Here is a 26,971-nt window from a genome sequence, read left to right as displayed (position 1 = left end):
CTCCGTGACACTAGCGGAAGTAACTGTCAGCTGCCGGAGTTCACCGACTGTGATTGGTTCAGCCTTTGTTTACGTACACGTCATCGACACGTGACTTTCCTGAGTAGCAACGGAGGTCAGAGGAGGGGAGTTTGCGCGGGTATAATGAATGTACCATTAAACACTGGGTGGTGAACTTTGAGTTCATATTTTGTGAGTAAAGAGGGACTCGCTTCTCCCTGAGGGAAACTGTGAAGAGTGCCCGCAAACGAGAAACCATTAAAGTTGTCCTTCAAAGTAAAAGTCGCACCTGTTGGAAATTTGTTAGGTGCAGGAGTTAGGCACAACTTTTATTCTGAAGGCTAATATCATTTTCCTGTTTATGATACACTTCAAAGTTTCATTAAAGCTGGGAGAGCAGTCGGTAGTGCTGTGCGATACTGCAGAGGTTAGAATCGATCCAATACCAAGTAACTACAGGGCTAGTATTGGCAATAACAATACCAATACTTTTAACTTAGAAAGGCAGCTTATGTAGACCGGATAAATATAAATATAAATCAGTATTTTTAAATTCTGAACACAATTTAATGACCACTAAATCACTGTGATTACTCATTCTACAGTTATTTCTACAATAATTTGTTAGATCAAAAGAGAGATTTTTTTTAGTAGATGTTACAGCACACAAATTTCATAGTGTGTGTTTGATTTGTATTTTTTAATTTACCCCAAAAATTAATTATTTACAAAATTCAGTGGGCTATATATTGAACTTGATTTTAGAGTATTGATTGGAGTATCAATGCCAGGGGTGTAATTTCCAGGGGGGTAAGGGGGGTCATCTGGAATCATCTGGGAATTTACCCAGATTTATTTATTTATTTAGGCAGAGATTTAGAGACATTAGAGACATTAAAGCTATTCTATAGTATAATGTATTATATATAATATTGATACTTTAACTTATCACTATTGCAAATAATATTTCTTACTCTTCTTACTGTTGTGGAACAACTGTGACCATGCTGTTTCCTCTGGGATTAACAAAATATTTCTGACTCTGATTCTGAACAGGCTAACTCAGCAACTCCAAAAGGTGCGAAAGAGCACAGAAGACAGCTAAAGGGGATGATTGGAGAATTTCTCCCTTGATTAAGAACAAAACCTTCAAACAAGCAGACAGAGAAGCAGTAAAGGCCTGCCAGAGCATCTCAAGGGAGGAAACACAGATTTGATTGGGTTTTGCATTCAAAACCAGGAGCGTCTTCCTGTGTCTGTAGAAAAAATATGAACCAATCTGGTGACAATCATACTGTATGATTATATAATGGATAATAGGTACCTGCTGTTGACACAGGAAACATGCTGTGTTTCTGTGTTTTGTTGCTTTGTGTGAAGGAATGTAATGCTTTCACTAATCTACTGCTTTAATGATTTCACATTTATCTTACATTATTATTATTGGAGGACCATAAAATTCACAGCGTTCTGCTGTAGGTGCTTCAGGATCATACAGTAGTAGAATCTCACACTGATCATCTCTCCCTATATGCTCCCAGTCATGCTTCTGACTTGTTCTGCTTCCTTCTGGCCACTGCAGACTTTTTAGTTTTCAGGATTCAAGCCAGAGATCTCAGTCTCATTACCAGTGATGCTCCTCCACACTGAACTGGGTCAGTTTGCAAAAGAAACCCATGTTTCCATGCTGCGCAAGTTTGAAGCCCACGAGTGCAGCTAAAATGAAAGTGGTCAAGAGATGCACAAGGAGCCAACCTGGAAAGGGAGATATCAAATTTAAATCAGTATATGGTTTTTGATATTTATAATCAGAGTCCTGGAAGTCGTACGATACTTGTTACCTTCCAGGTTTAGATCTTACATGAAAACAACCTGTGTATAAAATCTGACACTACTACAGGCTGAACAGAATGTCTTGAAGAGAAACCAGTGTCTTCACCTACAACTGTAGTATGTAGTATGAACTGTCAGTTGATTATGAATGCATATTAGTGTTTACCAGCTGGGTGTAGAGTACGTTCTGAATGTAGCAAAGAGTTGCTAATGTGATACTAACAGGCAATGGGATATTGTGCCTGAAAGTCCAAATTTTTCTAGCGAGGTCAGACCTGAGGCGACACAGGCTTCATAAAACTTGTTAGAAACATGAAGTGCCTCTACTGAAGAGGTTCAGTAGGCTTACTCTGAGACATTTCCAGGGGAATCCCAGTGTGATGGTGGTGGTGATGAGATAAGAGGGAGCTTTTAAGTCAGATAAGGCAAATATAGACTATTAATCAAACACATATTGTTCATTTTACAATATAAAGTGTTAATTTGGGGCACCGTGAACAAATTTGACTCCCTGGTGGGTGAAGTAGTCTGGGCCTACTTATGAAAGGTGCAGTATTCAAATCCATCAGAATATTAGTGTAAATACAACGTCATGATGTAAGCTGGAAGCACAAACAGCACAAAGGTTAGGACTATTCCTGGTTATGGACTATGAGTCTCTGTTGGTTCGCTGCATGTTTATCCAAGATCAGTCCATATTATATGATGCAAATTAGCCTTTTTTGATAAACATTTAGTAAATAGTACCCCAATTAACAAAACATGATTAATCAATAGTTTATGTTGGTGATTTTTCCTGTAGGTAAAATCTCTGGGGTCCGAGCCGAGCATCTTTGCAATTATAATTTAGCAAAACAGCAACTTTAGTTAGTTACTAGCAACCGACACCTTCTCAGATCAGGATAACAGGAAGCGACACATTGCAATGACACTTGACTTTGAGTTTTTTGTTCTTTGGAGGAGTGGGGGTAGGGTGTTTGCAGTAGTTTGTAGTGGAAGCCCTCAGTGACTCTGTTTGTGAGAAGGGTGCAAATGTGGCCCGAGGGCTGCTCCCGGACGCGGGTGTAAACCTGCTGCCTGACGGATCCCCTCAAACCTGCCCCACTCACATTCAGAGGTGTCAAAGCACCTGCTGCCATGTAGGAGACAAAAAGCAATGTCGCTCATGCTTGAGTAGATTCAAAAATACCAGCTGTGTGCACCCCACAGTGATCAAAAACCAACACTTACTGTGCCCCTCCTGCACTGCAGCCTGTGAACAAGCAAAACCAGGTTGTACATTTATACAAATGCAAAAATTACTTGTGACTTAGGATCTGTAAATATGTGAAATTTCAAAGCCTTGCAGTTAATTTATGATTTATAAATGTATCTCATCTATTGAGAAATGAAAGAAATGAGCTCATTAAAACCTTTTTCTTTGCCTTCGTGTTGACACCAGCTGTTTCCTTGAGACAAGCAGCAGGTGGCACTAACTGTCCTGTCCAGTTTAGTTTCTCTGACATGAGAAAGGTCACAGTTTCTTTGTTGCTCCATATGGATCTGATGCTTTGGCTGATCTTCATTCCATGTATGAACTGAAAATGTGTATTAATAAATGTGCATCTAAACACAAACAGCCTTTTCATAGCAGCTGTTCTGACATGTCAAGGCAGGAAAAGCTTCATCGCTTACTGGGACATTAAATAAAAGTGACTCATTAATGCTATTTATTTCATTGGTGTCTTCTCTGATATGAAAGGGTAAAATAAAAATAAAGGTATGTTGAGAAAGAGGAACAGAACGTGCTCAGAGTTTAGACACAGATATTGCGCGGTGCACTTCCTGTTATTTACGCATCCAAGAGTCTACTTTAAAAAAATTACACATGGCTGCAGAAAATGCAGTTATTACAACACAATTTAACATTGATCATCTATCACTTCTTTCTTTTCTTCAACACCAGCCAGATGTTGACCTGACATCATTACCATGTGATGCTCCATTTTGGGTTGGATGTCACTGACTCACCAGACGACTTGAAATGATCCACTTAATGCTGCTCAGACCAGATTTGAGCAGCACTAAGTGATTCAGCAGTTTTGGTTTGAATTTAGACAACGACATTTGTTTTTTTTTGTTTTGTTTTTTTAAAAGGAAGATTTATGTATGTGAGAATGTGCTCTGTTCCTCTTTTGTATTCCTCTGGTGACCACAGCCAACAGCAGGCCATTTCTTTTTTCAAGAGAGTTTTCCACTTGACAATTTGTCCATTGAAAAAAACGTATGTATTTATAACAGCAGCAGTCAAATCACAACAACAGGTGCTTTGTATTATAAGGTAAAGGTCTTACAATAATACAGAGAAAAACCCAACAATCATATGAACCCCTTTGAACAAGCATGTGGTGACAGTGGGAAGGAAAAAGACAAAAGACACACTGTGGAAGAGAACCAGAGGTTAATAATAACTAACTAATGGTTAAATAATTGAAGTGACTACCAATGAGAGTGCAGAATACCATTGATTGACCTATAACCAGGTAATAACATCTATCAAGGAAAGTAGTGCTGGTAACTAAATCAGATATAGTGCCCTTAAAGTTACTATGGCAATAAGCCAAACAGATAAGCCAGGCTTAGGGATCACCAACAGTAATTCTATCATTTTTATCACCAGAACATTATTAAAAGTTTGAGAAACATTAAAAATATGATTTAGTTAGCATTTACTATAGTCCTGAGTTGCTAAGAACCTAGCCTAGCAGAATAACACACTAAGGCTTAAAATGGCATGTTAGTTAAGTTATGCAAAAACACTTTAGTGGACATATTATGTACTCCAGTTCTGTTTGTAATTAGTCACATCTTAAAATAGATGGAAACAGTCAAGTGGTCACCAGGAGTCCAGTGGGTGGCAGCATGTGGGCTCTTTGGAAAGTGTTTTTGTAAGAACATCCCTCTATGGGCACAGCTACAAATAGCTACTACACGGCACTACTTTGCTTAAGTGACCCGTAGGAACAACCAGGATCAACCAGCTGTTTTCACAATTAGATAACAAACCACACATTCAGGGGTAACGCAGTCAGTGGGCTAGTGGAGTGATGAATCCATATTTTTAATATTTGGTTCAAACTATTACACAAATTATCTTGACGCATGCTCAATCATCCAGGTAAGTAAATCTCCAAAGGTTGATTCTGTTCATCTGGACGTGGCCTCCTTGACTCAGCGCTCAAACCAGCGTTCCTCCCTGTTCCTCCCCTCCTGCTGGTTTGAGCGCAGAGTCAAGGAGGCCATTTACATGAAAAGGGAAAGACCATCTCTGAATCGAGGAGGGGGCCTAAGGGTACATGTTTCGCCATCGTACAATGCTGTGATTGCAGCCATTCCCCAACTCTCTGTGAATGGTACTCATGGCCATTGATCAGTGGGCTTTGATCAGTGGTCATGAGAATTTGCATAATTATGATGAAGGAACTGACCTCCCAGCCCATCGTTCCTTCAGTGGGCTGGTTTCAGTCATTATGCAAATGTACTGTTTATAAGGTTGGAGAAACCTGCAGTCAGCTGAGACTGAAGAAGTCACTTGGATGAGTGACAAAACGTTTCTCCCACTGAAAATGCTACATCCAGATGAACAGAATCAACCTTTAGAGATTACACAAATTACTTAGTAGCTTACCTATGAGTTTTCAGGCTTTGCTGAAGAATAAAGGTGGCCATGCCAAATATGGACTTTCAGGTAGTTACAAGGATACAATTGCACGTTTCCATAAATCACTGCACCTATTTTCCCTTTTATAAAAAAGTGAGGGGTGGCTCAAGACTTTTGCACAGTACTGTATAATGTCGTAAAAAAGAGAGCTTTCAGAGGACTCTGAGCAATCCTGTGAAAAACAAAGTGCACTAAGTACAATAATTAGAAGTAATCTTTTCTCTATGACTTGCTGGTATCTCACATTATTGTGGAGTCATTTTGGTCCATTTTCTTTGTAATGTTGTTTCACTTTGTTGAAGTTTGAGGTTTTTTGTCTGCGCACTGCTCTCTTGAGTTTCTACCACAAGATTTCAGTCAGACTGAGGTCTGGACTTTGACTCCGCCATTACACAAGCTCAATTCCTTTCTTTTTCAGCCATTCTATTGTAGATTTGATGGGTGTGCTTGGGATCATTAGAGATCAGATAGATGGTCACACATTTGACTCTCGAATAGTTCGCGGTGACTCAGTGACACCAATGTGCCCAGGTCCTGTGACCAAATCATGACCCCCCCACCACCGTGTTTGACAGCTGGTATGAGGTGTTTGTGCTTATTAACTGTGTTTGGGTTTCTCCAAATACAGTGCTGTGCTTTATGGTCAAACATCTTCACTTTGGTCTCATCTATCCAAAGGACATTGTTCCAGATGTCTTTGTGGTTTGTGCTGAGATGTACTTTTTAGAGAGCTGAGACTCTCTCCTGGCAAACCTTCCAAACAAGTCATATTTGTTCAGTCTTTTTCTAATTGTGCCATCATGAACTTTAACATTAGCTTGCTAGCTGCAGTCTTTAAAGTCTGACATTGTTTTTTGTTGTGTATTTTTGCAGGTTCTCTGAGAATTGCACAGTCTGACTTTGGAGGGAATTTGCTGGAACTTTGGGAAGGTTGATGCACTGTGCTGACACACCCCTGCACTTAACTACTCCAGACCTGCAAACTGCCACAACCTCTGCTTTTTAGAGGTGCTCACACTTTTTGATCGTCGTTTAATTAACTGCACTTGATACTTACCCTCTTAGTTTCTATGGAAGCATTAATGCCACACTTAGTTTTTTACAGGTGGGCATGAAAATATTCTTTTTCACAGCACAGCTGTAGTTTACCTAACTGTTCCTCCGTGCATGGCTCTCTGTAACTCCAGCTCTCTGTTAGTAGTCTTTCTCTACTTTTTGTCTTTACCTGCCTCTCAGCTTCCCTCCTTGCTTTATCTAACAACAACAACAACACTAACAACCACAATTATATCCAAATAAAAATGAAACTGCAGATTAAATAAGTAGATACTAAATGATATAAGGTGACGGAGAAAAACTACTTGCCCACATTTCTTCAGTATTGATTCATCTATTGAATTTGTTTCTTTTAACTAACACCTTCTTTTTGATGTCACAATGTTTTAAATGATACCACTGGAGTCCTGCGACACCTAAACGTCCACGGCGACTGCTCAAAAACTGTAAAAGAAGCTTCAAACCTTTAGCGGTGGGGGGGTCACCTTGACTTGTAGCCACCGCGCATTGCCATATAAAGACAAAAAACGCCTTTCATTCCTGTTTCTAGTTTCAAGTGTTGCATGTCACTTCCTTCCTCTTAGATTTGAATAGATGCGTCGTTGCCCTGCTTTCAGTCCCAACTCAGTGCGCTGTCTGAAAAGCAGTGAGCGGCACAGCAGCCAGAAGAACCGACTGAGGACGAAAGAGATAAAGACAGACGACAAGTGTAACCCTCCGAGCCCAGAGATCAGCTTCCTCACTACGTCTCTCAGGTAAAGAAGGTAGAGGGCAGGTGGCTTCTAATCCACGTAGGTATTTCCTGAAGGCGTAACTGCAGGGTGAGAGAAAGACTCAGATTTTTCTTTTTAATATTTAATAGATATTAAATATTAAAAGATAGAGAGAGAGAGCAAGAAAGACCGAGAGATAAAGGACATCTCTGCAGGACATCTTTGTAATGATGTATTATCGCATATATAGCTGCACAGCCATTGATTTTAGTACTGAAGCTGGATCTTTCTTGACTGCAGCTCAGTTTTGCTGCTGTATTCATTAAAGCCTGCCCTGCTTTAGAAACCAACAGCACAAAACTCCAAACCTTGTTTGCTCCAAACCTAAACGCCTTGTTTACAGCGTGCATGTTGCCTTTAATCATTTAACACCTGCCACACATAAATTAAACAATAAGAGCAGTTAGAAGCAGAGTGAGGCCTGCATGGGGGAGAGGAACAGTGCAGAGAGCTGAAAAAGGAAGTTTGCGGTTTTCAAACTTCAACTGCAAAAAAATCCCTTTAAGGTAGCAATGGGTGGGCAGAAATCTAGAGATCATCTCAGGACAAGCGATTAATACTTTATGATTGGAGAAGATGCTAAGCTGTGGATACAGTTAACTCAGAGCCGCTTGGACGATGCGCACTAAGAGATGAGATCGGGGCCATGATGCTTTGAGACGGCCCTCTTTCTTTGTGCTTTTTGCAGCTTTTTAAAGTACTTGTACTCATGTTTACCAAATAATAATACTTCTGCTACACTACTTTGCTATTTGATTTTACTTGTCAATCATGCAATATTCTGATGAAACAGGATGCTTGCCAACAGATGAAGCAACACGTGCACATTCAGTGCAGGAAATTGTTGACGCTTGCTAGTGTTGCATGTTTTAGATCGTGCCGCTGCAGGCCATTAAGAGGCCGAATGGAAATGAGGAGAAACATAGGTGTAAAAGCGTTTCCTGTGGTGTGAGGCTTTGTTAAACAAATGACAGCATGCACGAAGCATGGGATATGCGATGCTGCGGTGAGGAAACATACCGCCCTCGCTTTAACACATAGAACACACTAAAATGGCCTGTTTGCATCATGTTTTCCCCCCACGCTTTTCTCTGTAATGACGCCAGCTCACCATAGCAGCGTGCAGAGCTTTGGTGGCATGTTCTCCGATTATTTTCAAAGTGGAAGGTGGAAATCTTTACAGTTAGATTGTTTTAATATCAGGTGGCGCAGTGGTGCAGGGTCACCTCACAGCAGAAGAACTGGTACAAATCCCAGCTGGGGCCTCTCAGCGTGGAGCTTGCACGTTCTCCTCATGTCTGCGTGGGTTCGTTTTGGGTTCAGAGACGTGCATATTGGGGTGTAGGTGTGAATGTGAGCGTGGTTGTCTGATTGCTTCTGACAGGCTGACAGGCTGATGACTTGGCTAGTGCATGCCCCGCCTCTCGCTGGGGACATATTTAGTAATCCTAAATCATCAAAGCTTCAGCAACACTTCACTATTTTAACTATGTTAGAAATTACACTAAGAGATTTCAGACACAACATTCATGTGTAAGTAACTTTAGATTTTAATATTTTTGTTGTTGTTGTTTTATTATAAATGCTGTTTAGTCCAGGTGTTAGCCAGAGTCAAGATACAAAGCAGTGCTGGGAAAAGGTGAAATACACACAGACTCATGACCCATGTACATGAGAAAGTTAAACCATGTGAACCGTAAACCCTGTTTTTAAGGCGGTTAAAGTTTTCAGAAGGAAAACAATATTAGCAACAAAAGGAGAACTCATGCATGCAGATGCTAAATCAGAAATAGTTGATCTAAAAAATCTCTAAAAATAAAACTGTGAAAAGAAACTGGAACTTCTTGCCACAGAGATAGTTTGAGGCAGATCATGGAAGAGCATCAGTGCAGAAGAGCTCAGCGACACTTTGCACCATAAAGGCCAGACTGAGTCATTTCATTTCCATGACCCATTGCAAGACTTTTAGCACATTAAAAGTGTTAAGACCCGTACTTTTGCTGAGCGGAGTTTCATTTCTGCTTCTGACTTCTGGCTGCTGTCTAACAGGCCGCTTGATTTTCAGTGGCTCAAAGCTAATTCTCGTACCTAAAAGATATGAAAAGCTTACATGTGTGCGCATGGTGAATTTGGCTCCAAAATCAAAATAAGAGTGCCAGAGCAGACATACTAGCAGCAGCTAATGTTTGCCAGTGGTTGAGTCTTGCGTTTGTCATTCACCCACGCTCGAAAAAAAGAAAAAGAATCTGCCCAAATTTAATAGTATAAATAATCTAACAGTATAAAGCCCTTATAAGGCCCTTTTTGGGTGCTTGTGGCACATTTATCCAACTATGTTGTTTATCTTTGTATATCTTAGACTGCACTATTTTTTATCCTTTATCATGCTGCTGTAACATCTATGTAAGTATCTATAGATCTATCTATTGCTGACTTCAGGCTGTGTTTATTGCTAACTAATTTAATTACATGTAAGTTTCCCAAATAGTTTAGTTACACAAGTAAATGTGAAATGTTACATTTAATGGAATCTGCCCAAATGAAATTTACTTGATTGGTACAAATGCAGTTTACACCAGGCACATTTTCCTTAATCATGAATTATTTGAATAAATTAACCTTATATTTCAGTTGCATTGTTCTCATATTTATTGTTTCATGTTCATTGCGGGCGAGGAATCTTTTTATTAGTGTATCTGAGTGCCTTGCTTCCAAGTCCAAAGGGCTGCTGCAGAAAGGAGCTAATCATCTCCTACACCTATTCTCACTCTTTACAAACAATTAAACAAAACCCAGTCCGGCCCTCCATGAAGGACATTTCACTGTTGCCCACTTGAGGCTGAGAAACATTTACTGTAACCTGCACAGTTCAATCCAAATGATTCATACATCTGTAACCTGTCATCTCTATGGATCTGATCCACAAATGTGCATCATTAAATCTTTCTTTATTTTTTTTCTTCACTTGTAGCTCAGTGGGGTTAGCTTTAGCGGTTTTAGCATTCATGGGGAAAAAGAAAGGAGAAGAAGTTTGGGTGTTTTTACACATTTACATATTCTGACTCATACCAATATTAGCTGCGTCTTTATTTATCCTATCTTGGATAGATCACCTGGAATCAGCTAACTTTACTCTTTTTAAGGCAGCTTTCTTTTAATTGGCTGCCCCTCATTAACATTGGTATAACAGGTAATTTTACAACAGTCATTTTAAACAAAGTATTTCGTCATTACCTTACAGCTGTCTGCAATCAGTTACTTATCTTTCATCAGTATCCTTCAATTGCATAACATGGAAACGCAGGCTGAGACACTTCTCTTTATACTGCGACACCATCTAATAAATCGATATGCATTTTACAGCAATTTGCCTTTTCTTATCATCCCTTACATCAGGTTGCTTTTCATCCAACAATTTCATTAATAAAGTCATAAATTTTAAAGTCATCATCAAACCGTCTTCCCTGTAAATCTGTTGTACCCCCGTTCCTCCTTTTGTCTTAAATGTTACTTTGTGTTTCTCTTCACATTCGACTGCCAAAAAAGGATCTGAAGTCGACAAATGCTCGGAGTGAATCATGACAGACTGAAATAGAACGTCCTGTGTGTCATGTGATTGGCAGCTACTCAGAACTGCTTCACTCTTCCTTATCTGCTGCTTTTTCCTTTCTAATAAGCAAAAAAGAAACAGGTCATGAACACATGTGGTCATTGTCAACGTGACTGTTTGGCTGCAAAAATCGACAGCGCTCCAGTTAAATCGCGTTCTTTAAAAATGCAACGCATGATAGTGCAAGGAGAATATAATGCAATGATTTCTGTTCATTTAGTCTCTGTGTTGCCTAAGGGACACTGGAAACATTAGGTTTACTCGGTGGCATAAATAGTACATGAATAAATAAATCTGTATCTAGAGTGTTAAACCAAAACTGGCAGAACGGTGAAATAAAGGACCTTCTGTCACATTACAGCATCAGAAGTAAATGTTACAAATAGTCAAAGTTTCCACACTTGCAGTCTGAAGTTTGGCACTGCTCTGCCTCATTTGCGATGTGACCTCAAACTTCCCCACTGAACTGAGATCATCGATCACATCTTCAGTTGCTCAGTTCCTCTCTGTGAATTTCAACTTTTTTGTGAGTAAAGAACATCTAAAGGAGTAAAACCTGACTGTGTTGTTGCGTCCAAGAAGCTGTTTTAGACAGAGGCTGAAAGGCTGAGGTTGATGGGCTCCCAGCAGTCCTCAGAACTAAAACTTCTACATCCAAGGAGCAAAATGTGCCTTCAGCAGCTGAGAGTCAGCTTACACATAAAACATCATTAGCTCTACTGCAGCATTTTTGCATGCAACAACATGGTGTGAGAGTTTCTGTTTGCTGATCTCTGTCTCCAGTTCCTGGTGGATGTTTGTCCCCAAATGAAAGCTAGACAGAGTTTGAACATGCCATCGATCCATCCATCTCTTGATCTCTTCATCAGCTCTCAAAAACTAAATAAATTAGTTTAATTCTTCTTAATTTAATCACTAGCTTAAATTGTGGTTCATCGTTTATCACAGATTCAAACAGGGTAACGTCGTCTTTGACTATAAATCAAATCAGTAATGATAACACCCAGAAATGTAAATTCTCAGACAGCTGCAGCTTTGGTTGCTGTGGTCTCTGAGCTAATTCTCTTTGGCTCTAAACTGCAATCATCTGAATTTTCTGTTACATCACAAATCTTTTAGCATAAGAACCTCTTTTGATGCCCAGTAGTAGGGGTGATGGCTCCGCCCACTGATTGCCTAGCAGCAGAGAAAATACCGTCAAAATGAGACGACCCTAATCCATTTGATTTATGTCCAAACAACATAAACAGTCATCAAGCTAGACTAACAGAGATGCATAGAGCGATTCCTTGATTTACTGAAGCGATGGTAGCTGCTGCTAAACCAGTGGCTACACTCAGTACCTCAAAAGATTCTCAGCAATTAAAAAGTACCACCCCATAGAGTGAGACTTGTTGTTGTTGCACAGCTTTGGGTAGACCCTTTATTTATTGCATGGGTTGTTAGAGGGACCGTGTTTCTAGAAATGTTCTTCAGAGACGTCCACACAGGAAGAGACCAGCAGTGTTGTGTCGACTGGAGACTGCAGGGTGTCAGGGATACAGAGTGAAACAAAAATAGGCCGTTTCCAAGTTCAGCTTCAAGGTGAGCAGCTGATGCAACCACCAATGAGAGCAAAGGATACTTTTGATTGACATATGATGAGGTGGTAATTACAAAACTGGAGGCTTGAATGTCGACTAGACAACCGCCATCTACAAATGCAGACGCAGCTTAATGTGAATGAAAAGATTCTGGTTACTAAACAGGGTTTTTGTGAACCAGAGCATCACTGTGCTGTTTCCTGTTTTGGCAAAGAATTTGTGTGTACTTGCGACTTGACTGTGGGTGGTTAAAGGTTACCTGGGGGACCTCAGAGTGCTCTGATCTTATTACACACGCAGCAGTAATGAACAGAGAGGCTTTTGTCTGTCAGGCAGGAAGTGAAGCACAAGCAGGAAGTTTTACACTGGCAGAAGTGAGAACTGAGCAGTTTGCTTCACAGTAGAAAATCAGGATACCATCTTTGAATTTCCTCTTTCTTTCCCCACCACATGGTCCCTGCTTACATGCTCCTCAGTGCTGACAGGCTTTGACTTTTAAATTTAAGGATGTCTTGTGTTTTTTCTCTTGTGCCAGTTTCAGGTTCCTCTACTGATTCACGCTTCAACATGTCCGCCCCACCGATCACTGCAGAGGAGCTGGAGGATCTTAGAGAAGCGTTCACTAAAATTGGTAAGATAGATCAGAATCAGAAGACTTTATTTATCCCCAAGGTGCAATTAACAAACAACAGAGCAGCATAACGTTGAAGATAAGGACAATAAGAACAGGCAATAAGAGTGAAATAATAAATACACAGAATATACAGTATATACAGTTTTAAAATCACAGTTTTAAAATTAAAGTGACTAAAAGTCTGATGTTCAGAGGATCTCTGAAGGTGTGCTCAAAAGATGTAAGACTTTGACTCTGTTAGTGTGTTTAAAATGTCCTGGGTGAGTGGGAAAAGTCAGACTTGGCTGTCTTTTGATAGTTCTTTCCTCTAATAGTATTTTTCTTTCTTCTCATGACAAAGATTTGATCATTCCAAATTTCATACAGTTACCATTCAAATAAATACAAATGCCATGTAAGGAAGAGATCCCTAAGAAGACACAGCAACAGGTTAAACTAATATCATTTTGAATATTTGAGTAAGGATGATGTGTAATCTCAGCAGCCTGTGCAGCCACAGAGATGAGAAGGAAGTTACACACCGGACATGAAGTTAGATAATGAAACAATACCTATGACTAATATTTCAGGCCAGACATTGTGTTAGAGAGTAGTGTGCAATCTGCGCCGTTAGCAGAGTGAATAGAGCAGAGTAGAGTAGCTTTGCATGATGACTTTAGCTTCACTCCATCTTTCTTCTGATTGGTTGGAGTTGAAGAGGAGATGATTTGGGCGCACAGAAGCTCCACCCACCCGCTGTGTGCCTGAGATGACCATATTAAGGATATCCACCTGACATCATACAGAGCTGTGCCTGAGCCATTCAGAGCGGCTCACATGAGTTCCTTTACTGTCTTCATTGTATGAGACTTTATAGGGAAAGTTTAATGGACCCTCTTTAAAGTTGTGCTTTCCCCTCCATCCTCCTCCAGATGTGGACAATGACGGCATTATCAGCAAGGATGAGCTTGATGCTGTCCTCAAGGCCGCCAACCTTTCACTGCCGGGCTACAGAGTCAGAGAGATGATCCAGGAGCTGAGCAAGAGCAGCGAAGAGCTCAACTTTGATAAGTTTACTGAAGTGAGTTTACTGTAGAATGATCAGACAAATACACAGTGCAGACATAGTGTGTTGATCACTCACTTCATGCATACTGCATAAATGATTATTTCTCACCTTTCTTTCTTGTTCCCATCTCCAGATTGTCCATGGACTAAAGAGTGCAGAGGTTGCAAAGACCTTCAAGAAAGCAATCACCAAGAAGGAGGGCATCTGTAATGTGGCAGGAACCTCAGAGCAGACTGGCACTCAGCACTCTTACTCAGGTCAGCACACACACAGTCGTGTTTTCATATCTTAGTAGGGCCATCAAATTGATATCACGCTTTCTCTCTAGCCGCTTACCCTAACCATCAAAAATGAGTGCCTAACCCTAACCCTTAGCCTAAACCTAACCATAACCTAACTGTAAGCCTGACACTAAAACCACATTTTGAGTCTCAAAAATGCCTTCAACCTTGTGGGGACAGGCATTTTGACTCCATAAGGTCTGTTGGTTCCCGTAAGCATAGTAACATTCTCATTTTTGGTCCCCACAAAGATATGGAAACACACACACACACCCAAACCATCTGAATACATTAGACATTACTGGAGAGTTTTCATATCAATAGTTCACTTGATTTGATGCCAACCAAGCTTAAAAGTGTTTATGTAAACAATAAAACAAACCTATTATTCAATATGAGATGCTAACCTGTGTGAATGAAATGCATCAGGATAAATGAGGCCACCGATAGAAAATTCAAATAGTCTGAGTCAGTAAAAAGTACATCTGTTGTTATATGTGTGCATTGTTGAACTTGCCTCAGGAAATCATCTGAATGAATCAGACACCAAAGTCTGACACACATATGTTTATAAAAAGAAACAAAAAAAACCAAACAATCAGTTTTGTTAATATTTTGCACGTGGTCGATGCAGATGATCATCCAGCTGCTCACTTTAATTTGCTTTTTTTGTTCTGCAGAGGAGGAAAAGGTAGCCTTTGTGAACTGGATCAATAAAGCTCTGGAGAAGGATCCAGACTGCAAACATGTTCTGCCCATGGATCCTAACACCAACGACCTGTTCACCGCCATGGGAGATGGGATCGTTCTCTGGTACGTTATCTTTCACAGGAACAACAGCTGACTTCCTGAAAACTTAAATCACGGTTTTACATACAGGGGTTGACCCAGTTTGCATAATTTTTACAGACGTGCTTGGGTTGGATATTACTTCAGTTTTAAATAGCTATAATAACTTTACTGGTTGGTTATAAACTGAAAATTTGAGCAAATTTAAAAGTTTAAATGAGAAATCCAACTCCAAAAAAGAAGACAACTGTGATACTGTGTAATAATTTTTAGATCTCTTAAATGTACTGTACTTCTTTGCTGAGATATCTTAGCTTCAGGGACATTTAAAAAAAGCCTTTATCAGTTCTACTTTCGAATTGGGGAAAGAAAACAGTTCCGTTATCAATCTGGATGTTTTTCCTCTCTTGTTAGTAAAATGATCAACCTGTCTGTAGCCGACACCATCGATGAGAGAACAATCAACAAGAAAAAGCTCACACCCTTCACCATCCAGGTGAGACTCTCCTGGATTCTGGCAACGCTTTTCATCTCCTTTACCTACCACTGTGCACAATCAGCAGTCTAACAGAGTCTCTGTGCATGGGATATCTTACTGCTTGATCTAACAGGAGAACCTGAACCTGGCCCTGAACTCTGCATCAGCCATTGGCTGCCATGTGGTGAACATTGGAGCTGAGGACCTGAAGGAGGGCAGGCAGCACCTGGTCCTGGGTCTGCTGTGGCAGGTCATCAAGATCGGGCTGTTCGCTGACATTGAGCTCAGCAGGAATGAAGGTGCGTGTGTTTCTCATTTAGAATACAATGAAAGCTAAAAATAGACTAAAAAATGACCACAGATGTTAAAAAAATACTTTGGAAGTGATATTATTTACTTGCTGAGAATCAGATTCATGTATTCAAGACAAAAGTAAAACCAAAGCCACCAGCTACTTTTCAGTTGCTTACCAGCTAATCTATACTCACTCCATGCACATGAGGATGTTTTTAATGAAAACACATGCGTGCAGCTCTGATCGCTCTGCTGCGGGATGGAGAGAGTCTTGAGGATCTGATGAAACTTTCCCCCGAGGAGCTGCTGTTGCGTTGGGCCAACTATCACCTGGAGGAGGCGGGCTGTGGCAAGATCAACAACTTCAACAACGACATCAAGGTGATCACACACACACACACACACACACACACACACACACACACACATCTGGGCCTTGTGTATAATGCATAAGCAGTCTCAGGCCCAGAAACACAAGCTGGGTTTAAACAACATCAGCAAAAGTAAGTCTAACTCTGTGTTCTCAGAGTCCCGCAGACCAAACGGAGAAAAGAACTGGAGTAGCCGAGTTGTGATCACTTTTATTCTTAAACGAAAGTAAAATCAGCCAACATCAATTTTTCATCGATACCGTACTACAGACAGACTCACATTAAAGACCTTTTCTTCTCTACAGTGTGAAGTTTTTGTTTGGCTGCTAGAAGGTAACCTTTCCAAACTGTTTGTTCCAGGATTCGAAGGCGTACTACAACCTGCTGAACCAGGTGGCACCCAAAGGAGACGAAGAGGGAATTCCCCCCATTGCCGTTGACATGTCAGGACTCAGGGTAAGACACCCGAGCATGCATCTGATAGCCATAGTGACCATTTATAGGACTAGTTCTGATATGGTTTCCGAAAGAGACTCAGGCGCAGGCCAGGGTATTCCTTTAAGCGAAGAACAGTGCATTTATTCACAGTGAACACAATCACCAAGTGGCTATATACAACGTGCAGGGGAAACGGGTCCGGGTCGCCAGGGTCCGTGGGAAACAGGGTTAGGGGGAAGGGTGCTCCACACTTTCTGTACAAAAGCTCCTCCTCAGTCACTCCTCTCAGAATCCGGTTCCAAAAACGATCTAAACACAAAAGGTCGGGTTAGCGGGATAATAACAAAGGGCTTTCAAGATACAGGTTGGCAGATACACAAGTTTGACTGACGCTGATAGCTCAACGATCCAGCGAAGACTAGTGCAGACTCGCCATCTTAAGTAGTGCAGTAATCAGCTGGGATCAGCGGCCGGTGCGGTGATGAGAGCAGGTGTGTGGGCCAGCAGCGGGAGCCCGCAATGAGCGTCGCCGCGGCGAGAGAGAGCGAGAGGGCGAGCAAACAAACCACAAACATATTGCCTAATAGAGGGTCGACCAGCGGGGCACAGGGACCATGACAAGTTCCCACACATCAGTCAGTGTTACTGTCCCCTGATTGCTCATAAAGACTCAGAGGGAATCAGCAGGGCCCATATAAACAAAAACTGCTGCCTCATTTGCATATATTATTTATATTATGCTATTTTTCATTCTTTGTTCTACAAAAAATATCAGAACATATAAAATTCCTTGAAGCCAAAGGCGACGTTCCAAATACGTAAAATACAAACTTTATTAATTAGTTTTATTGCTAAATTTAAAAAAAAGAACAGTTTAACTACATATGCGCAGACCTTTGTTGACTACGGACCTGATTCTTCCAAACATGCTTATTTTGAGTGCAGGAAACTCTGATTTGGTTCTCACATTCTAATGTCGGCCTTGCTGCTCGCTCTGCAGGAGAAAGACGACCTGAAGCGAGCGGAGCTCATGCTGGACCAGGCCGACCGGCTCGGGTGCAGACAGTTCGTTATGCCCACAGATGTCGTCCGCGGCAACCCTAAACTCAACTTGGCTTTTGTTGCCAATCTGTTTAACAAATACCCGGCTCTGAAGAAGCCAGAGAACCAGGACATCGACTGGAGCTCCATCGAAGGTAATGTAAATGGTAAATGGTAAATGGACTGGTTCTTATATAGCGCTTTTCTACTCTTTCTGAGCACTCAAAGCGGGCTTAATTCATATGTGAGAGATTCCTAACTTTCCCGATCTCTGTGCCCTAGTTTTCCTGCCATGGATGTTTAATAGCAGACTTTTTTTGTTTGTTTGTTTGTTTCCAGGTGAAACCAGAGAGGAGCGCACCTTCAGGAACTGGATGAACTCACTGGGAGTCAACCCTCGTGTCAACCATCTCTACGCGTAAGACACCTCACCGGTCTTCCTCTGTCCTTCTTTGACATGCAGCATGTTGAGAATATGAACACATTCTCCAGATTACAACAGCAAAGCAGCGTGATGTGTTTGTTTGTGCTGCAGAGACATCGACGACGCCTTGGTGATCTTCCAGCTGTACGAGAAGATCAAAGTACCAGTGGACTGGGACAGAGTCAACAAACCTCCCTACCCTAAACTGAGCAGCAACATGAAGAAGGTACAACAGCTCAACACAGTTCAAGTCACACACGATGGCTCTTTCTGTGTCAGTTCTTCAAAGGACTCTCATCTCACTCTTCAAGGGGAAAGACATCCATTTATGATGGATATGAAAAACCCCCAAAACATTTTCATTAAATTTGACACTGTGCACCAAATCCACGTTGCCTTTTCTAGAAAGCTCAAATTTCCATTCATATTATATGCAAAATTTGCAATGATGTTCGCTCTCCTGATCCCACTATGAATTCTTGAAATATTTCTGTATTCATTCACAGCAGCCAATGATTGGAATGAAAACATCTTTCACAAACAATTTTTTTTTGTTATGTGTCGTAATGACGTTTGTCATTACGACACATACTATGCATGTTGTAATGACACATTACACATATCTGTGAAAGGATTCACCTGATCTGGCCTGTGTCCAGCTGTAAACAACAGGACATCAAATATTTTAGGGATTTCAAGCATCCACATATCCGTGCTGAACCCGAGCCTTTGTTTGTGCGTTCCAGCTGGAGAACTGTAACTACGCCGTGGAGCTGGGAAAGAAGGAGGCCAAGTTCTCTCTGGTCGGCATTGCGGGTCAGGATCTGAACGAAGGGAATCGAACCCTCACCCTCGCTCTGCTCTGGCAGCTCATGAGGAGGTAAAACCTCACTTCACTCACCTCTCACATCTCTTTGGTCTCATCTTCTTGTTTTGATTGCTCTGATTTGTGAGGGCTGTTGTTCTAACCTGATATGAAATCCGCAGATATTTGAATGGGGGTTTGGCTGTTAAAGAAAGCGTGGTAATGCACTGAAGGGTGTATGGAACCAGAAACTATTTAACTTAGTCTGCTTAGAAATGCCCGATTCAGGAATCTCTAAGCTACCTGTGTGTGCACCCAGGTACACCCTGAATATCTTGGAGGACCTTGGCGATGGGCAAAAGGTGATCGATGAGACCATCGTGTCCTGGGTTAACGACAACCTGACAAGGGCCGGAAAATCCACAATCTCCAGCTTTAAGGTAACACACCTCGACAGTATGGACATGGAAATCCTCCTTAGCCTCCAATTAAATGCTCCAGTGTCAAAGTTTTGATTACATCACTTCCTGTGCACAGATTTATCACGGCTTTAAAGGGAACCTATTCTACTTTTTTCCAGCTCCAGATCTTTATTGCTGAACTTCGCTAGAGTTGCTTTGCATGCTTTGTGGTTCAGAATAATCCAAGTTTATGTTACACTGGGCCTTGATGAAACTGCTTAACAGGTTATCCTCTGTGTGAAACAAGAACAAAAACCCAACAGGGAGTTTTTGGTTACACTCTGGATGGCAACCAGGCTCATAGCAGTGTAGTTTCACATCTGTAACACTAAACAATGAGAGATTTACATTAACTCTGCTGTTGTTGTTGGTTAGGACCGGTCCATCAGCACCAGCATGCCGGTTCTTGACCTGATTGATACCATCCAGCCTGGATCCATCCGGTACGACCTGCTGAAGACCGAAGACCTGACTGACGAGGAGAAACTCAACAACGCAAAGTGCGTACAGCTCTTCTTACAGCTTCTTATCACTTAACAGTTCAGAAATGTCTCTGCATCGCCAGCAGCAGGAATTTAATCCAACAATTACTGTGTCTTTAGGTACGCCATCTCCATGTCCAGGAAGATTGGCGCCCGGGTGTATGCGCTCCCCGAGGACTTGGTGGAAGTCAAGCCTAAGATGGTGATGACGGTGTTCGCCTGCCTCATGGCTCGTGGCCTGAGGGCCTAAAACCACAATCACTTCCTGTCTGTGAAGAGGGGACCTCTAAGGCTAGCAGCCAAAGGAAATGAGTTGCTAATGCAGAGGCTCCACTCACAAGTTGTGGCTTTAGACTGTAACTTTTTAATGACCAGAAATATTGGATTTATGATGGCAATACGGCTGTGGGACACATTTTGTAACATCTGCTGGTGATTGATGTCTTTCACTCATGTTTCTCTTAAATGTACAATAGAAAACTGTTTTATTCAAACCCAAGAAGCTGAAATAATCCCAAGGGTCAAGTTAAACCTCACCTAAAGAGTTGCTTTAAAATCACACAGGTCACAGGTGTGACTTTAAATTAGTTTTTACATGAAAATATGAATATTAGAAAAAGGATCTGTACCAGTCTTGATTTTCAAAGTGTTTAAGTCAGCTACAAAGATTTCTACCTCCAGCAAATAAACTAAGGGGAAAAAGTTCAAAGTGTTTCACTGCAGACTTTTAGCTTCAGTGTCTGTTACAGTAGCTGATCCACAACTCACAGAAGAGGACAAGTAAACAGGTACAACCAGGAAACAAGCACAAAAATGGTCTGCTAAAAAAAAGAAAGGTTTTGAAGGCAGCTGATTGGAGATTAAATGTCCATCTTTGTTGCTGTATTAATTTTCCACTTTTCCTCAATCTTTTAACTGCGAACATTAGCAAAAAAAAAAAATTTCCACTAAGACTTAGCCGGAGCATACATACAATCCACATTATATCACAAAGAGTTTTATTTTCTATGCAGAGCTGCAACATTTCCCATTTCATTTTTTAAATTTCTGTGAAACCACAAGTGATCAGTGTAACACAGCCATCTGATTACAAATCAAAATGTTTATATGTGATGTTTGCAAGCAATAAACCAACAATTTTTTTTATTACTTTTGTTATTTTTCATCCTGACATTTAAGTGGGGTAATCACTAAGATTATATAGATTATATAGTGATAGTGATGGACACTGTGGGATGCACACCTGGCTCTCACTCAGAAAACAGTTTTGTTTTTCCCTGATCTCAGTGGAAAATGTTACAAGCTCCAACTGCCATTACCCTGACACACTAGATGCCAGTGTTAAGACTTGCTGCTCACCTGGCCGCCCATTCTTCATTACATGACCCACTTTAACTCTTACCTTCATTGAGGCTTTCAGCACTTGTGGTGTGAAATTAATAACTGGCGGTACAGCAATTCCCAAAAATGAACATAAGCAGTAGACCAGTGTGTGGTAAATGCTAAAGGAGAACTGCAGCGGTGGGATCAGCCAGCTGTTATCGTGGCTGCTGTTCAGATACATCAGTAAAAGTTGTTTTTAGCCTTCTTTGGCAGTTAGACTGACACCATGTTCACTCTTAGCTACAACTTAATATTTAACAGATATATTCTTTCTTAAAATGTAGAATATATTTAGAGTCTTTAAACTGTCTACAGGAAATACTGTGTCCGTCTGTATAAAAAGATTTGAGTGTCACAGCCATTCAAGTACTCACCATGGCAGGCAGGCAGCACAGTGGGATGTGAGTGACAAGAGAAATGTAACAATCCAAAAATACAACTACACCGAGTCAAATAAACGATCTCTTTAATGAAACAAACTCAGGAGGTTTCATTTTCCAAAGGGGAGAGCACTGGGAAAAAAGGAAATGCTGCTGTCCTTCAGGCAGACCTGGACTGTAGAAGATGAGCATATAGAGAAATGACTCAAATTTGAAGGACTTCATAACATATTTACAGTATTTCCTCTGAGCTGCACAGTCTTCTCCTTCTGTGATGTACAGGGACACTACGAGTGTGCATTAGAGCAAACCGTCCTCGTTTAGCCGCTGCTTCAGTCCCGCCCGTGTAGCATCTATGACGAGTATTATTTGGCAGGTTTGGCCTCAGTGGGGTTTTCTCCAGTGTCCAGAGTCTTGAGGAGGCGGAAGAGGCCGGCGGCCTCGCGGATGCGGCTGAACTCGATGCAGAAAGCCTGAACCTCGATGAAGAGGTCCTGAACATTGATAATCTTGTTCCGGATGAGCGACTGCAGGAAGACACAGACCAGACGGACCAGACGATTCTGGAAGAAAGAAAGTGTGATTAATACCTAATAACACCACACAAAGCATGGTCTCCAATTTACTGGAAAACACATTGAACCAGTTCAGAAGATTCTCATTCAGAGTGGGGTGAGCTGTGCGGTACAGCCCTGTCAACAAGTCTGAGCTATAGTCTGTGTCCTCAAGTCATTCTACTGTTTTATTAGTCTGTTATTTAGTACTTATTAGCAGGGGTGTGTGTGTTCAACATACTGACTTTCTGCTCCAAAACTTGAGGAGTTCTTTGTTCTTTTATGGATTTTTTTTTTTTCAAGGATTATGATTAAATATGAAGAAGCATCACTACATTGCGTGTTGTACTCTACCTGCATGTATTTGTCTTTGATTTGCTCACAGGTGGAGATGCAGTTAGAGATGTAGAGGTGGATAAACTCAGGAGGCAAATCCACAGCTGTGGTCAACCTGCGGACAAAAACAACCCCCAAAGAGTGACATTTCCACTTTTGACAATGAAACTTTTAACACCTCTTAAAACAGACCCAGTTTAGTCAGTCAGCTTCTGAATGAGTCATAGCGTGAGCCGAGTTTAGTTTAGAGACTAGAACTGGGCTTACTGACGAGAGGCCGCTTTACTCGAGTCACACATAGCGCAGATTAAAAAGCAACCAGTGACACAAACCCCACAAAACCTCGAAAATCTTTTGAAGACTGGATTAAAAAACAAACAAAACTTTATTTTTAGTTTGACTTTTCAAACCTCAGCACACTGACATCAGTGTTCTGATCATTGTCCTGGCTTTGGTTGTTTTGTCTTTTTTTTTTTTCAGATCACACATTTGGCCTTTTTCTGTAAGCAGCTCCACGGCTCCGTGCCCCCACCTGTTGACGACCTCCATGGAGTGCAGCGACATGTCCATGTTGACCAGCACTGAGAAATATTCTGTGATCTGGCTGCTCTGCATCAGCTTTAGCAGCATCTCGATGGCCACCAGCGGGTTGTTCTCAACCAGGTCAGGCAGCTTCACCGGAGACAGACCGATGTGGTAAACCAGCTTCGGGTCCTTCTCCAGCTCAGCCAGCAGCTGCAGTGACAGAGCATGCAGGGAGTTACTGACAAGCAAAGATTTACACGCTGCATTTCAAATACACTGAAGGAGGAAAAAACTACAAATGATAAATATATTACCTCTGATAATGTAATAATATTAAAAGTTTAAACCATTACTGGCTCCACATCTGGAAACAAAGATTTTATGCTTTCTCTTGTAAACCCTCTCTTCATAATTCAGGGTCAACGGGGTGCTGGAGCCTAGCCCAGCTGTCCTGGGGTCAGAAGCGAGGTATGCTCTGGACAGATTGCTAGTTCACAGAGCTAATCCTCGGTAACAACAGACTGTATAACGAAGCTCTCTGGGTCTGGGAGTGATGGTAAGACAAAAGATGTTAAGTTTGGATGGTTAATTATAAATAATTACCATCTTGTATAAAGATGCATACTGTCCTCCAGTGTCTGGAGAAACAGAAATAAACTCCCACTATCAATCAGCTGTAAACTACCATTTTTATCCTCTGATTAATCCACATCATTCCATTTTATTCCTGTTGATTTCACATTCTGACTCTTTTCAAACCATGTTTTAATGTCTTGTCTTAATATATTTGTCTTGTGCTTTTCTCCTTTTGTGAAGTAGCAACTTTAACCCTGAAATTCCTCTCTGGGTTTATCTGGTTGCACTCCAAAGGCAGCTGGTGGCAGCACCATAGTTTCAGTTTAAATAGAATTGCAGTGCCTGACTTTAAGAGAAGCATTAAATGGCTGAGCCACCTGTGATTGCTGCTGTGCAGACAGCGGGCTCTTGAAGGCCTTGGACATGATGCGTTTGATCTCCACGCCGGTGCTGTTCTTCACACACATGGAGCGATCCCACTGGATGCTGTGATCTGGCTCGGTGGGGTTCAGCCACGCCAGCTCGTCCTCACACACGTGGAGAGGAGGCGGCGGCCGGATGAACTCAGGGCGGAAGTGACCTGAGGATTAAACAACGATATTGAAACACTTGTGATAATCCTGTTCTGTTTCAGACGTAGCTTTATTCATGGGTGGCGGTCTACTCTAGTAACCATGGCTACATGTGTGCCAGCTTTAAAAGGTGATCTCGTGTTCAGAGAGCCAAGCATTGTGTCTCAGGATATGAACAGCAATGAACTGTAATGTTGGGACACCACGGCAGAGAGCTGAAGCTCTGATGCACACACTAGTGAAACTACTCAGGTTCTTGTGTGACCATGCTGCTTCATCTGACTTATGGATGAACATAAGTCAGATGTGCACTTGACAGCTGAAAACCCACAAAACTGCCAGCAAAGCAAAACGTTCACTTGTTTTTCATCTGTGATCTCCTAATTCACACAGCTCCTGACTTGTAAGCTAGAAGTGAATAACACACACACACACACACACACACACACACACACACACACACACACACACACACACCTGAGGTGACCTGCTTTTAATGTTCTTGGTTTTCTGCATAACAAAAGCCTTTTTGAAAAATGAACAAACAAATCATCAATAACACTTACTTTCCAGGGGAGGGCGTGGGCCTGTGACCAGAGACTCGATGATCTGGTTGGCCACAGAGCTGTCGAATCCTGAGTTGGATGAGTCTGGGTCTGGATCATTGAGAATGCTTGGGAAACTGGCCTTACTCTGAGTGGGCAACTCTGACTGACGCTCTAAACAACAAAGAGACAGAAACAGTGAATTAAAACATAAAAGAAACAAAGTGCAAAGTAAACAAAGTAATCTGTGCAAAGAGATTAAAGAAGAAAAAAAATTGCCTTTTAAAACAAACCAGTATAAACAAGTGACAGTTTTGACCAGTCACACCTAGTCTTTCAGTCAGTAGATCATTTATGGGTGAGTGGGTACTGACCTGCCAACGCTAGCTGCAACCCGCTGATGTCTACAGACTGGGGCATGTTGCCAACATCCATGCAGGACACCTGTCTGGGTGTCTTTTTGAAGAGATCCCTGGGAGGTGCCAACATCAGTTGGGACAGGAAGAACTTCTCAGGTTGGGTGATGGGAGGCAGGAAGCCTGGACACCAAACACAGGAGACTTCATAATCCCTGATGCCCTCATTCATCATGTTACACAGTCACACTGAGACTGCCAGTGTAACTGGGTGTTGCACTGGCAGCAAGATCTGAGGGCAAATGTTTAACTGAACTGAACAAGTTTGTCTGAAATGAGAAACAGACTGTTTCTCATTTCAGACAAACAGATAGGGACAACATTACATAAGGCTGTGGTCCTTCAAAGCACAATCATGTGCCACAGAGACATCACTCGTTTGTGTCTAGACTCTAGAGTATAAGATGCCAAAAATCTTGATTGGTCATCACTGTTACAACACGAAGACTTAGACTCTTTAAAAAAAAAGCAAAAAAAAAGCACAACCCTCAAATATTGAGTTTAGCTTCAGAGAAAACCTCAACTTTGTATCAAAGCTTATTCGCTGCTGCTATATGTCCTGCTGGTTTAGGCCTGGCTGATTTCTTTCTCGGTGACATAAACAAAGTCAGGAAAAAGCATTTTCACACGGAGACCTACCGGACAGCACCTTCTCCTGTTCCTCTCCGGCAGGTGCGGGGTTCAGCAGGTGCGCGAAAACAGCGGCGAAAGGGTTAGCGGCCAGTGGCTCGGTGCGGTACATCTCCCACAGCAGGTAGAGGGCGATGAGCCGCTGCGAGGAGCTGGGCAGCAGGTCCGGTTGCTGCAGAAGCATCACCAACACCGAGCCGACCCTGAAGTGCTCCGCTTTCCCGAAGTAATGATGAAAGTGAGTGGAGAGGCTTTCGAAGGAGTTGGTGCAAGCCTCTTCCGAGATGATGCTCAGCAGGTTGGACAGTTCCTTCGGAGCGAGTGTCATGGTTTCCTCAACTGAATCTTTCCTGCTTGGGCGGAACCGTTATAAGACTATTTTTTTTGTTTGTTTAAATAGCTAATATAGCAAATACAGCATCCTCGCAACGAACCGGGTGCGTTTAATTCATATTTGAAGAGCAAATCTGAAAAGCTACAGAATGAAAATGATCAAACGAGTTGTTAGCAAAAAGTTAGCTTAACTAGCATTGCGGCGCTAACTGACATAAAGCGGCATTTTCACAGTCGAATAATCCGCCCCACAAACTCCACTCTGCCCGGTGCTGAAACTGCATAACAGTCTTACAAAAACTAACAAAACATTAACCGATAGAAACATCCAAGTTTGTCCAGGTGTTTTCACGACTGTTGAGAGTCGGTGACCGACGTATTAGCAGTTTAAATTCACGACAGTACGTCGGTCATACCGAGCTGCATTACGGGTAATGTAGTTTCGTACAGTGGCGTTTCACTTCCCCCTTAAAATAAACTCGTTTAAGTAATCTATAGGAAAGCAGCAATTTTAGACTCGAAAAGCGTGAGGTGTCATCCAATAAAAGTCACTTTAAAAGCTACAGCTGACCATAAAATAGTGGTTTGACTAGATAAAGAGCTTCTTCCTTTACCGATCA

At 41.7% G+C, this 26,971-nt stretch overlaps 2 protein-coding genes across 2 annotated transcripts; one reads left to right on the top strand and one right to left on the bottom strand.

Moving 5' to 3' along the window:
• The first annotated feature begins 7,225 nt into the window (after positions 1-7,225).
• Positions 7,226-21,174, top strand: lcp1 (lymphocyte cytosolic protein 1 (L-plastin)). The gene is made up of 16 exons (XM_085373688.1): positions 7,226-7,344; positions 13,091-13,186; positions 14,101-14,249; positions 14,371-14,494; positions 15,199-15,331; positions 15,722-15,803; positions 15,919-16,084; positions 16,318-16,460; positions 16,811-16,906; positions 17,889-18,084; positions 18,269-18,347; positions 18,465-18,579; positions 19,100-19,233; positions 19,478-19,598; positions 19,995-20,119; positions 20,222-21,174. The coding sequence occupies exons 2-16, from the start codon at positions 13,123-13,125 to the stop codon at positions 20,349-20,351; spliced, it is 1,857 nt and encodes a 618-aa protein (XP_085229814.1). The 5' UTR covers positions 7,226-7,344; positions 13,091-13,122; the 3' UTR covers positions 20,352-21,174.
• Positions 21,175-21,954: 780 nt separating this feature from the next.
• cnot11 (CCR4-NOT transcription complex, subunit 11) lies at positions 21,955-26,743 on the bottom strand. The gene is made up of 7 exons (XM_085374514.1): positions 26,028-26,743; positions 25,347-25,511; positions 24,994-25,146; positions 24,233-24,435; positions 23,287-23,489; positions 22,773-22,869; positions 21,955-22,427 (listed from the first exon to the last, which is right to left on the bottom strand). Exons 1-7 carry the CDS (start codon positions 26,344-26,346, stop codon positions 22,230-22,232), a joined length of 1,338 nt encoding a protein of 445 aa, XP_085230640.1. The 5' UTR covers positions 26,347-26,743; the 3' UTR covers positions 21,955-22,229.
• Between the last annotated feature and the right edge of the window lie 228 nt (positions 26,744-26,971).

The sequence above is a fragment of the Diplotaxodon limnothrissa genome, linkage group LG16 (genome assembly GCF_057381915.1).
Source record: "Diplotaxodon limnothrissa isolate DT_005_m linkage group LG16, D_limnothrissa_male_GT1.1, whole genome shotgun sequence".
In the NCBI taxonomy this organism is placed as follows: Eukaryota; Metazoa; Chordata; class Actinopteri; order Cichliformes; family Cichlidae; genus Diplotaxodon; species Diplotaxodon limnothrissa.
This window is presented reverse-complemented; position numbering and strand designations above follow the sequence as displayed.

Coding starts and splice junctions, on each gene's coding strand:
- lcp1 (XM_085373688.1), top strand. CDS start 13,123: ATGTCCGCCCCACCGATCACTGCAGAGGAGCTGGAGGATCTTAGAGAA. Junction 16,085..16,317: donor TGAGCTCAGCAGGAATGAAG/GTGCGTGTGTTT, acceptor ACATGCGTGCAG/CTCTGATCGCTCTGCTGCGG. Junction 20,120..20,221: donor GAGAAACTCAACAACGCAAA/GTGCGTACAGCT, acceptor CTGTGTCTTTAG/GTACGCCATCTCCATGTCCA.
- cnot11 (XM_085374514.1), bottom strand. CDS start 26,346: ATGACACTCGCTCCGAAGGAACTGTCCAACCTGCTGAGCATCATCTCG. Junction 25,512..26,027: donor ACAGGAGAAGGTGCTGTCCG/GTAGGTCTCCGT, acceptor TTTGGTGTCCAG/GCTTCCTGCCTCCCATCACC. Junction 22,870..23,286: donor TCCATGGAGGTCGTCAACAG/GTGGGGGCACGG, acceptor TTTTGTCCGCAG/GTTGACCACAGCTGTGGATT.